Source organism: Oncorhynchus gorbuscha, linkage group LG23 (genome assembly GCF_021184085.1).
Source record: "Oncorhynchus gorbuscha isolate QuinsamMale2020 ecotype Even-year linkage group LG23, OgorEven_v1.0, whole genome shotgun sequence".
In the NCBI taxonomy this organism is placed as follows: Eukaryota; Metazoa; Chordata; class Actinopteri; order Salmoniformes; family Salmonidae; genus Oncorhynchus; species Oncorhynchus gorbuscha.
In genome coordinates, this window is record NC_060195.1 from 57389156 (window position 1) to 57402735 (window position 13580).

Consider the following 13580-nt stretch of genomic DNA (forward strand, 5'->3'; position numbering starts at 1 on the left):
TGGATTCTTCCCAGTCGTATGTGGTAATACCATCTTCACACCTGGTTAAGACCGCAGCATACAGTGAGGCAAAAAAGTATTTAGTCAGCCACCAATTGTGCAAGTTCTCCTACTTAAAAAGATGAGAGGCCTGTAATTTTCATCATAGGTACACTTCAACTATGACAGACAAAATGAGAAGAAAAAAATCCAGAAAATCACATTGTAGGATTTTTAATTAACACATTTTGTCTGTCATAGTTGAAGTCTACCTAGGATGAACATTACAGGCCTCTCTCATATTTTTAAGTTGGAGAACTTGCACAATTGGTGGCTGACTAAATACTTTTTTGCCCCACTGCAAGTTTAAAAAAAAACTTGACCATTGAGTCAATTTTAAGCTTGTCTTAGAATGATGGGAGTCATGGGAGGTGGGAGTCATAGGTAAATGCAATTCAACATGGCTCCAGGAACATGAGTATGCCAACATAAATGGACGGGCTGGACAGGTCTCTTCTTTTCTGAAACACGGTTCTCGGACAAGATACCCCCCATGGCTATCCAACTCGATGGATTCTCCATTCACCAGACGGACTGGACAGTGGAGACGGGGACATCTAGGGGGGAGACATCAACACCAACTGGTATGCTAACTCGAACGCGGTAGAAGTGTTGACCCACTGTTCACCTGTCTTGGAATACCTGATGGTCAAATGCCGACTCTTTTACCTCCCGAGGGAGATTTCAGCTGTCATCTTGACTGTTGTATACATTCCACCACAGTACAAGAAAAATAACAACCTGGCACTTAACGAGCTTTACAAGGCTATAAACAAGCAAGAAACGATACATCCAGAGTCTGCTTTTCTGGTTGCCGGCGAGTTTAATTCCGCGTCACTAATACACGGGATGCCCAACTTCCATCAATACGTCTCAAATGCCACTAGGGGTGATGAAGTCCTACCACTGTTATTCTACCCACAAGTCAGCATACAAGACCTTCACTCGTCCGCCATTCGGCAAATTAGATCATGACTCCACACGTCTGCTTCCTGTTTACAAGCAGAACTCAAACAGGAAGTACTGTGACTCGCTCTGTTGAAAATGGTCACTAGAATCAGAGATAATGCTACAGGGCTGCTTTGCTAGCACTGATTTGAATATGTTTTGAGACTCTGTCGCCGGCATTATTAGAAAATATATCGGCGCTGTTAGCCTCTTCCCCAATTAAAAGCTCTGGAGTAACACAGAGGTTGGCGCTAAACTAAAGGACAGTGCTACAACACACAGAGCTATTGTAGACAACTCTGAGGCCATGGCAGAGGACAGGATAAGTACAAGAAGTCCCACTATGACCTCCGCGGAGTCATCATGAGAAAAAGGACAATATAGGAATAAGGTGTAATCATACTACCCAGGCTCCGACGCCCACCACGCATGGCAGACTACAGTCCATTACGGATGACAAAGAAAGACCCAACCGTGATCTGCCCAACGATGCCTCTTTACCAGACGAACTCCATGTTTTTTATGCATGTTTTGACAACAACAACATCGTGCCAGGTGTGAGGGCCCTCACCGACCGTGTGGATTGGGTGATCTCGCTACCCGAGGTCGACGTGAGAAAGGTCTTTAATCAGGTCAACACCCGCAAGGCCGCGGGGCCGACAGTATTCCAGGGTGCATTCTCGGAGCATGCGCAAAATAGCTGGCAGGCATATTCACGGTCAGTTTCAACCTCTTCTTGTCCCAGTCTGTAATCCCCACCTGTTTTAAGATGAACACCATTATTCCTGTCCCCAAGAACTCTAAGGCTTCATGCCACAAGGACTACCGCCCTGTAGCACTCACTTCTATAATCATGAAGTGCTTTGAGAGGCTGGTTATGGCACAGATTAACTCCACCATCCCAGACACCCTAGACCCACTCCAATTTGCATACCGCCCCCAACAGATCCATAAATGATGCAATCTCAATTGCACTCCACACTGCCCTCACCCACCTAGATAAGAGCAATGCCTACAGTGCATTCGGAAAGTATTCAGACCCCTTGAGTAGCTCAGTTGGCCTTGAACTTCTGTGGATTCAATGAGAACCGGCTGTCGTCCTCCCCTGCATTCGTGATAAGATATTTTTTTGCTAACAGACGACGGTGTCTCTGGCTCGCCGGTTTGCCTGGGCGGGGGTCCCGGGCAAGACAAGTTTGAAAACCCCTGCTCTATGGCACAGTGGAGAGGCAGGCATCAAGGTTTAGACAAACTTTTGCAAATCAAATGCTAGGCTACTAGCATGGGGAAATAATATCTAGATGCTTTTTTCCAGGGGAGATTAATTTAATGAATTGTCTTGCTGGGCTGTGGAACAGTAGACGCACATTGATAATTCAAATGGAACTGGTAGCAGGCATTACCCGGAGATAGGGTGGCAGGTAGCCTAGAAGTTAAGAGCATTTGGCCAGTAACAAAAATGTCGCTGGGTCGAATCCCTGAGCTGTCCAGATAAAAACATCTATCGATGTGCCCGTGAGCAAGGCAATTAACCTTAATTTATCCTGTAAATCGCTTTGGATAAGAGCATCTGCTAAATAATGTAATTGTTGTGAATAACTCCGTGCTATCAACCAATCAGGATCCAAACAACCTGTTCTTTAAAAAGTCAATAAGACCCTCGAACCGGGTAATTATCGTGAACCCTCCTAAGGGCTGTCACACGGTAATCCCTGGGTTCTCATGCCTTATTGCTTAAATATGACACAATGAGTGCGTGTTATGTCAGTGTATCCAAATTACGCCAAGGACATTGGCCACATGAACTAATTGTAACTCATGCTTGTGTTTCATTACTGGTCCTGGGTTTAGCTGAGGACACCAGAGGGGATGATGACATTCCCTAAGCATGACTGACACATCTGACTACCATGATTTAACATACCTTTAGGTTTGTCAAAGTTTCTTTACTTTGTTAGCATGCACTGGTAAAGTTATCGTTTTAGTATTAATGGGATTTATCAAAAAGTATCTTATTCCCTTTTGGTAGAATAGATTGTACTAATATTGCCAATGTCAAATGTTTAGATCTTCAATTAATGGTGAACTGAGTAGGACTCAAATACACGTAAGGCCCGGGTTATACTTATTTATGCTGGAATGAAGAAGTTTTGCGCTCGTTAGATATTGGGCGAAGATGGTAGGCAGCACATGGCTCATTTAACAGTTCTTCATAACGTTAGTATGGCTCGGGCAGGTGAACAATTGCTTTGCGTTTCGCTTGTGCCGAAGTGGCATCGTGAAATTTTGCTCCTTGCAATTGACAACTGAAGACTAAGTAAGTGGTAAGTGCGTTTTTAACTCATCAAAAAAAATATTTGAATTCTGTGCTGTCATTAAACGTTCCACAAAGCTAAATTAGATGTGTATTTAACATTTTCCCCTTCAAAGGCCCATGACCAGACGTCTGACATAATTCCCGAAGCTCACTGGAGCAACCCACTGAAAGATCTGTCCACCATCAGACTGTTCGGCATGTCCTGAAGTCATCAGGTGAGAATCACAACTTCACCTGTTGGTTAAATGTTTGGAGACACATTTTCTTTTGAACATTACTGAAGGGTTCATTGGTCTTTGTTTTTTATACTGTATCCTAATCTGTGATAAAGTTAATCAATGTACTTAACATTGACTGTCTTGAGTGAATTATATATACAGGTTTTATTTGAATAGTACACATTTGGAGCTAAAAGCTGAATTGCAGCATACAGTATATACTGCAGGCCCACATGCAACCGATTAAACAACATAGAAAGTACATGATCCTATATTCATCTGAAAGCAGACTGAAATGTATTTATCAAACACCTACGGACATTCTGTGTACTTTGTCATTTCAACTGAAATGTATCATTCAAATCACAAAACCTGTGAAGAATTTATGCCACTAATTTGTCTTAGTTACCAGTCCTTTCCAATTGGATGGACTTGTGATTTCCCGCCCACCCACACAGACACCCATATCTTCTTGAGCAGCCTCCTAAAGCAAAAAGGGTGTAGTGTGTATGCCTCTATACATTGAAAAAGCGTATTTTCCCTGTGATAGATGCATGCAAAATGTATTTCCTGAAACCTTTTCATATAATGTAAACTCCCATAGTGTACTTGTCAAAAAACTCTGCCTTTTCAAATATTATTATAACCGTACCATGTCATCTAAGATTTAGGTGCTGGGATTTAGAGTGTTAGACTGCTATGAGTAGCCCTTTCCTGAATTCAATGACCAAAAGTGCACTCTTTGGCCTCATGGGTGGAATGTTATTAATATATTTCATAACTAATAAGGATTATACACAAAATAAAACAACGAAAATCCAGTGTTTCTATGTCAAACGGTTTTGTTATATTTCAGTCTTCTGTGATGTATATAAAGTGTAATATTCATAGCTGCAGGAAGTAGTTTGGGGGGGGGGGGTTGAGACAGGTTATATCGGTCTGCTAATACAGGACTCGTAAAGGCCCAGTGCAATGCTGACTGCAGGAATGTCCACTAGAGCTGTTGCCAGAAAATGTTACGTTCATTTCTCTACCATAAGCCGCCTCCGACATTGTTTTAGAAAAGTTTGCAATACGTCCAACCGGCCTCACAACCGCAGACCAAGTGTATGGCGTTGTGTGGGCGAGCGGTTTGATGATGTCAACGTTGTGAACAGAGTGCCCCGTGGTGGCAGTGGGGTTATGGTATGGGCAGGCAGGACCTACGGACAATGAACGCAATTGCATTTTATCGATGGTAATTTGAATGCACAAAAATAGCGTGATGAGATCCTGAGGCCCATTTGTGAGGCAATTTCTTTTAAAGGTATTTGTGATCAACAGATGCATATCTGTATTGCCAGTCATGTGAAATCCATAGATTATGGCCTAATGAATGAATTTCAATTGACTGATTTCCTCATATGAACAGTAACTCAGTAAAATCACTGAAATGGTTACAAGTTAAGTGTATATATTTTCAATTCAGATTTTTTAGGGTGTGCTGCAGCACCCTCAGCACCCCTACTTCCCTTGGCTATGGTAATATTTGGATGCAAACTCAAAATTGAATACATTTCAACTCTATATATGACATGGTACATGTCTTTTTTTAAGCCCATAACCTTGTGTGTGAGTTGTACACTTTTGTTTCAAAGCAGATTTGTTTAAGACTACCAAGAATCACTGTGTGACCCTGATTTAGCTTACTGACCACTTTAAAAGGCATTTAGATGTACATTTAGCTGAGGTCAGCTGTGCACCTACTCTGTCCTATTGTATGCTTGGTAAGAGCAAGCATACAATACTGCTTCATGTGAGGTATTACAGTTTTTTTTTAATGTCAGCAAGGGCCAGTCATAATGGTCCCTTTGTGTCTTGGACGATGTTAGTAGTAGTTTGACATGAGCTATTACCATAGTTTGATTCTTAATACATTTTTGCCCAACACATAATTAACTTTTATGAAAACAGTGTCAGGTGTGCTGTTTGGGGTTAGCAGATGAAGCACACGAATGCTAGCTAGCTACTCAGCTTGCAAATCAGAGTTGAAATGAGGTAACTGTAGCTAGCTAATATTAGCTGGCAAGGATTTTAGCTAGTCCGTTTGTAAGCATTATAGACCTTTACATTTTTGGGGAAATATCTGCATCTCCATCATTCTGAGGTATGATGTCAGGGTATATTTGATGTTACGATCTTGCTTGCGTTGTGCTACATTATATATATATACAAAGGTATGAGGACACCTGTTGGTGGATTTGGCTATTTCAGCCACACTCGTTGCTGACAGGTGTATAAAATCGAGGACGATCTCCATCTGAAAACATTGGCAGTAGAATAGCCTTACTGAAAAGCATAGTGACTTTCAATGTGGCATCGTCATAGGATGCCACCTTTCCAAAAAGTCAGTTAGTCTAATTTCTGCCCTGCTAGAGCTCTGCCGGTCAACTGTAAGTGCTGTTATTGAGAAGTGGAAACCGCGAAGTGGTAGGCCTCACAAGCTCACAGAACGGGACTGCTCGCGTAAATATCGTCTGTCCTTGGTTGCAACACTCACTACCGAGTTCCAAACTGCCTCTGGAAGCAACATCAGCATAAGAACTGTTTGGCGGTAGCTTCTTGAAATGGGATTCCATGGCCGAGCAAGCCTAAGACCACCATACGCAATGCCAAGTGTTCTCTGGAGTGATGAATCATGTTTCACCATCTGGCAGTCCGACGGATGAATTTGGATTTGGCAGAAGCCAGGAGAATGCTACCCGCCCGAATGCACAGTGTCAACTGTAAAGTTTGGGGGAGGAGGAATAATGGTCTGGGGCTGTTTTTTACGGTTTGGGCTAGTTCCAGTGAAGGGAAATCGTAATGCTACAGCAAACAATGACATTCTAGACAATTCTGTGCTTCCAACTTTGTGCTAACAGTTTGGGAAAGGCCCTTTCCTGTTTCAGCGTGACAATGCCCCCGTGCACAATGCGAGGTCCATACAGAAATGGTTTGTTGAGATCAGTGTGGAAGAACTTGACTGGCCTGCACAGAGCCCTGACCTCAACCCCATCGAACCCCTTTGGGATGAATTGGAACGCAGACTGCGAGCCAGGCCTAATCGCCCAACATCAGTGCCCAACCTCACTAATGCTCTTGTGGCTGAATGGAAGCAAGTCCCTGCAGCAATGTTCCAACATCTAGGGGAAAGCCTTCCAATAGGAGTTGAGGCTGTTATAAAAGCAAATGGGGACCAACTCCATATTAATGGCCATGGTTTTTAAAGGAGATGTTCCACGAGCAGGTGTCCACATACTTTTGGTCCTGTAATGTAAGTGTCAGTGTTGGATTGAGGAGAGTGGTTTTTGCACTGCTGCTATTTGGAGATCAACATGTATTCTCTATAATTATGCCAGTATTCATCCTCTGAGTCCTCTCTCAGCTTCAGCCCACACTGTTGACACACTGCCTCCTCTACATGTGTGTCTCTTCATCATAAAAATTCACCTCAGTGTGAAATAAAAAAAAGGAACTATTAGGATCAATGTGGCAATTATTAATGTTGCCGATGGAATGGAAGCCTAAATGGAAGTGCTACAAAGTGAAAACCTACTTGTACACTTGCAGTTTTTAAATAATTGTGTTGTCTGCACAGTGAATAATAGTCATATGAATAGTATTTACATGCATTAATATTACCTCCCCCAGCTTCACGACTTTCAGGTATTGGTTATTTTTCATCATGACGATATGCATAATAGCTCATTGATAAAGCAGCGGTATTGTTAGTTATGTAAGAATGTGAAGAAGCTGGCAATGATTCATTTCCCACTGGGCAAAAACTGGTTGAATCAACATTGTTTCCAGGTCATTTCAACTATAAACCAAAAATTGTAGTAAGTTCGAATATACATGGAAAACTGATTGGATTTGCAAAAAGCCATCAACTTAAGTGAATTTGGGATTTTTTTCACCCAATATTTAACCTAACTGTAATGAAATGTTGAATTCACGTTGAATTCACATTAGTTGACAACTCAGCCAAATGTAAATCAAACTAGACATTGAACTGATGCCCAATGGGTTGTCCTTACAAAGGTACTGTTCACTAAGTGTACAAAGCATTAGGAACACCTGCTCTTCCTATGACATAGACAGACCAGGTTAATCCAGGTGATGTCACCTGTTAAAACCACTTCCATCAGTGTGTGTCAAGAACTGCAACGCTGCTGGGGTTTTCACACTCAACAGTTTCGCGAGTGTATCAAGAATGGTCCCCCACCCAAAGGACACCCAGCCAACTTGACACAACTGTGGGAGTCGTTGGAGAAAACATGGGCCAGCGTCCCTGTGGAACGCTTTCGACACTTTGTAAGAGTCCGTGCCCCGACGAATTGACACCGTTCTGAGGGCAAAAGGGGCTGCAACTCAATATTAGGAAGGTGTTCTTAATGTTTTGTACAATCAGTGTATACTTAACGTACAGCAGTCATGGATCATCTTAGCAAGTGCTATGCACATCCCATGAATGTGATAACCAAACAGATAATGAGCTCTGTTGATTTATTTTACAGTAACATAATTTCCACTTGTCAACCATTCAGTAAAGGTAACATGTATTTGGAAAGAGAGAGCATAAGTGAGTGGGCTCAACATGCCTTTGGGAACAGCCTGAGGATCTTGAAGATAGCTCCCCATGTACATATTCAGGCAGTGTGTAGGCACGCCAGAAAACCTCCAGTCCACGTGTTTTACAATTTTCTCCAGCGGGACTTAATCTAAGGTTAGCTCTTCAGGGAATGTGAGTGAAACGTTGTGAGAAATGTATTAGGCTACTGCAGTGTTCAACAGATTGTGGTCCTCGAAGCAGGTCAGTGAAGGCGACGGAACAGTGTTTCAGCGGTGCTTAACAGTATTTCAATCTGAACCAAGACATACATCATATCAAAACATTACATTTCAAGTCTTACTTCTAAAATTCAGAGGAACCAAAAAAAGACAAACACTTGACAAAACAATTGAATAACCCTTTTCCTCAGCTTTAATATCTTTTGAAAAATCAGCTGTAGCTATTTATTTTTTACTATCCCTTCTCCACGTGAAGCAACCCCAGTAAAACAAGTAACATATTCCGAGTCTGCTTTGGAGCGAGATGTGTCAGATATATTTTTCACAGAGGGAGAGAGAGGAGCAGCGACGGAAAAACTCATCACCAGGAGGCAACAAAGATTGAATGCAGCAATTGCAAAGTATTCTAGACACCGAACACATTTGATAGCAACACGCACCCTGAGCTTGGAGAAGTCTAGACCACATTTTCATTTGTCTTTATCAATTTGTCTTTACCTTCGTCAAAGGAAACTGTGTCCAATATGAATCAAACAGCCTGCGTCTCTCATCAAATACCATGCCAGTCATCTAAGGATATGGTAAGTGTGTTTATTTTATAATGCACGATGTGCACAACCTACTTATAAATTCAGATATATGTCATATTTTTCCTATACCTAAAGTCTACAGTAGCCTAATCCTGTAGCTTACAATGTTGCCTGTATAAGAAAGGCATTGTGAGCAATGGTTTGAACAGGTGTGTGCAAACAATCGAATTCATAGCTCCGTTTATCCATCACTGTCAATCACAATGGTGGGTTGCTCAGGCTAAAAGTAGTCTCTTCTGGACTTGAAAGATGAATGAGTATCTGCACAGCTTCTGCCTTTATAGAAAATAGTTATTCAAACAATCTAATCACCCAGAACCCAATCTTGTGTGTGTCATTTATAAATCTGTCACGAGACTCTATGCAAACAATTAAACCCTGTCATATGAAATGATTATGGTGGCTGCATATTAAATGGATATTACAGTATATTAATCAACATCGGAAATACCAAAAACAAAGTGACCATTACTGGTCTCTTAGCAACAACGGTGATTGCATGGTCTGCACCATAGAATTACAATCCAATGGGTTCTATTTCTATGTCTGCAAATGTAGTCCCTCTAGAGACCAGTGGCGGTCGGTGCTGTTTAAGATCAGGGAGGACGATTATTTTTGTTTTAATGAGCATGGCCTTTTTTCTATTACAGCATATTGGATGACTGTCATTCATATTCCATTCCCCTAGCTCAATGTAACATACGTGATAATCAAATTTTAGGTTTAGGTTGCTACAACCTACCCTGTGAAAGAAAGTGTACAATGTAGGTGCACAGGTCGAGAGAAATTTGAGTAATCAAGATGACAGACATTGACACATTCAATGTCGCCTTGCACAATCTTGCCTGCATCTAGCTGATCTAGGATGTAATCATAGAGTTACACAGTCATGATACCCATAACATCTAGTGGTAAAAAAAATGGTAAAAATGGCGCCCAAAGAAATGGCAGCAGTTTTACGGGCTCCCAACCAATTGTGCTATTATGTGTTTGTTTTTTTGCGTTATTTGTAACTTGTTTTGTACATAATGTTTCTGCAACCGTATCTTACGGCAAAAAAAGAGCTTCTGGAATTCAGGACAGCGATCACTCACCTCAGATTAGACTAAGATTCTTCTACAACAAGAAGGACGCACAAGACATTCTCCAAACACCCCACAGGGCCGACATACCCGTTATTTGCAAGAGGAAGCGATGCAGGTACAGAGGACAAACAGCTGGATGCCTGGTCAGGACCCGGAAAAGGCAAGTGGGAACGCTGTGCATATTTGTAAACAACAGCTGGTGCACGAAGTCTAAGGAAGTCTCTAGATTTTGTTCGCCTGAAGTAGAGTATGTTGTGATAAATAAATACTTGCCTAGAGAGTTTTCGACTATACTTTTTGTGGCTGTTTATTTACCACCACAGACAGATGCTGGCACTAAGACTGCACTCAGTCAGCTGTAAAAGGAAATAAGCAAACAGGAAACCACTCACCCAGAGGCGGCGCTCCTAGTGGCCGGAGACTTTAATGCAGGGAAACTTAAATCAGTTCTACCAAATTTCTATTAACATGTTAAATGTGCAACCAGAGGGAAACAAATTATAGATCACCTCCACATACAGAGACACGTACAAAGCTCTCCCTTGCCCCCCATTTGTTAAATCCGACCACAACTCTATCTTCCTGATTCCTACTTACAAGCAAACATTTAAGCAGGAAGCACGAGTGACTGAGTTTATAAAAAAATGGTCAGATGAAGCAGATGCTAAACTACAGGACTGTTTTGCTATCACAGACTGGAACATGTTCCGGGATTCTTCTTATGTCATTGAGGAATACACCACATCAGTCACAGGCTTTATCAATAAGTGCATCGAGGATGTCGTCCCCACAGTGACTGTACGTACATACCCCAACCAGAAGCCATGGAATACAGGCAACATTGGCACTGAGCTAAAGGGTAGAGCTGCCTCTTTCAAGGTGCGGGACTCTTACAAAAAATCCTGCTATGCCCTGCGACGAACCATCAAACAGGCATAGTACACCGGGGCCGACGCTCGTCTTATGTGGCAGGGCTTGCAAACTATTACAGACTACAAAGGGAAGCACAGCCGTGAGCTGCCCAGTGACACGAGCCTACCAGACGAGCTAAGTCACTTCTATGCTCGCTTCGAGGCAAGCAACACTGAGGCATGCATGAGAGCATCAGCTGTTCTGGATGACTGTGTTATCACGCTCTTCGTCGCCGACGTGAGTAAGACCTTTAAACAGGTCAACATTCACAAGGCTTCAGGGCCAGACGGATTACCAGGACGTGTGCTCCGGGCATGTGCTGACCAGCTGGCAGGTGTCTTCACTGAAATTTTCAACATGTCCCTGATTGAGTCTGTAATACCAACATGTTTCAAGCAGACCACCATAGTCACTGTGCCCAAGAACACAAAAGCAATCTGCCTAAATGACTCCTGAACCGTAGCACTCACGTCGGTAGCCATGAAGTGCTTTGAAAGGTTGGTAATAGCTTACAGTAACACCATTATCCCTGAAACTCTAGACCCACTACAATTTGCATACGGCCCAAACAGATCCACAGATGATGCAATCTCTATTGGGTCACACTGCCCTTTCCCACCTGGACAAAAGGAACACTTATGTGAGAATGCTATTCATTGATTACAGCTCAGCGTTCAACACCATAGAACCCTCAAAGCTCATCACTAAGCTAAGGATCCTGGTACTAAACACCTCCCTCTGCAACTGGATCCTGGACTTCCTGATGGGCCACCCCTAGGTGGTGAGGGTAGGTAGCAACACATCCGCCACGCTGATCCTCAACACTGGAGCTCCCCAGAGGTGCGTGCTCAGTTCCCTCCTGTACTCCCTGTTCACCCACGACTGCATGGCCAGGCACGACTCCAACACCACCATTAAGTTTGCAGATGACACAACAGTGGTAGGCCTGATCACCGACAACGACGAGACAGCCTATAGGGAGGAGGTCAGAGACCCTGGCCGGGTGGTGCCAGAATAACAACCTATCCCTCAACGTAACCAAGAGTAAGGAGATGATTATGGACTATAGGAAAAGGAGGACCAAGCACGCCCCCATACTCATTGACTGGGCTGTAGTGGAGCAGGATGAGAGCTTCAAGTTCCTTGGTGTCCACATCAACATCATACTAGAATGGTCAAACACACCAAGACAGTCGTAAAGAGGACACGACAAAGCCTATTCCCCTCAGTAAACTAAGAAGATTTGGCATGGGTCCTGAGATCCTCAAAAGGTTCTACAGCTGCAACATTGAGGGCATCCTGACTGGTTGCATCACTGTCTGGTACGGCAATTGCTTGGCCACTGACCGCAAGGCACTATAGAGGGTATTGCGTACTGCCCAGTACATCACTGGAGTTAAGCTGCCTGCCATCCAGGACCTCTACACCAGGCGGTGTCAGTGGAAGGCCCTAAGAATTGTCAAAGGCCCCAGCCACCCCAGTCATAGACTGTTCGCTCTACTACCGCATGGCAATTGGTACTGGAGTGCCAAGTCTAGGACAAAAGGCTCCTCAACAGTTTTTACCCCCAAGCCATAAGAATCCTGAACAAATACCCAGACTATTTGCATTGTGTGCCCCCCCAACCCCTCTTTTTACGCTGCTGCTACTCTCTGTTTATCATATATGCATATGCATAGTCACTTTAACTATACATTCATGTACATACTACCTCAATTGGGCCGACCAACCAGTGCTCACCTAATTGTCTAACCGGGCTATCTGCATTGTGTCCCGACACCAACCACCCACTTACCCCTCTTTAACTCTACTGCTACTCTCTGTTCATCATATATGCATAGTCACTTTAACCATATCTACATGTACATAGTACCTGAATCAGCCTGACTAACCGGTGTCTGTATGTATCCTCGCTACTTTTATAGCCTCTCTACTGTATATAGCCTTTCTTTTTACTGTTGCTTTATTTCTTTACTTACCTATTGTTCACCTAATACCTTTTTTGCACTATTGGTAAGAGCCTGTAAGTAAGCATTTCACTGTAAGGTCTACACTTGTTGTATTCGGCGCACGTAACAAATCAACTTTTATTTGATTTGATTTGAAATAGTTCAAATCATTTTTCCACCATTCATTTTTCCCATAGGGGATTTTAGAAACACTTAAAATACGGGCTGTGTTTCGTGTAGGCTTACCTTAGTGTGATGTTTTGATAACTGTGTAAATCACTCTACGACAAGGTGACTTTTATCAATATATTTGCCTGAATTTACCCCCCCCCAAAATGAAACGCTAATTAGCTGCTAATGTGGCTATCATAAAGAACTACAGATGAGGATTTGGACAAGACTGATCAAATGCTAGCTAAATGTAGTAATGAATAAATTGGCAAAATTACTTTAAATAGACCATTCTGTGAACTGTCTTGTGCAAATTTTAGATTGACACAATACCTCTTATTAAAGGTGTCAGCTAGAGATGACGTTCAGGAGCTTGCTAGGATTTGTAGTCTTGCATGATGTCTACTGACGCGAATTATCATTTTTTTAAATCTGAGATTAAATAGAGCCGAATATATTGATAAAAATCACCTATTAATCCAACTGTTGCAAATGAAAGTTTCTATTAGACAACTACAGGTTTGTTTATCCCTTTTTCG

General features: G+C 42.6%; 1 protein-coding gene across 1 annotated transcript in view; it reads left to right on the plus strand.

Annotated features, from left to right (window-relative positions):
• Nucleotides 1-8384: 8384 nt before the first annotated feature.
• LOC124011646 (inactive dipeptidyl peptidase 10-like) overlaps nucleotides 8385-13580 on the plus strand; it is a 61336-nt gene continuing 56140 nt past the window's right edge. Inside the window, exon 1 of the mRNA XM_046325104.1 lies at nucleotides 8385-8915. Coding sequence (XP_046181060.1) covers nucleotides 8859-8915 — 57 coding nt within the window. The 5' untranslated portion in view covers nucleotides 8385-8858. The remainder of the gene's footprint in view (nucleotides 8916-13580) is intronic.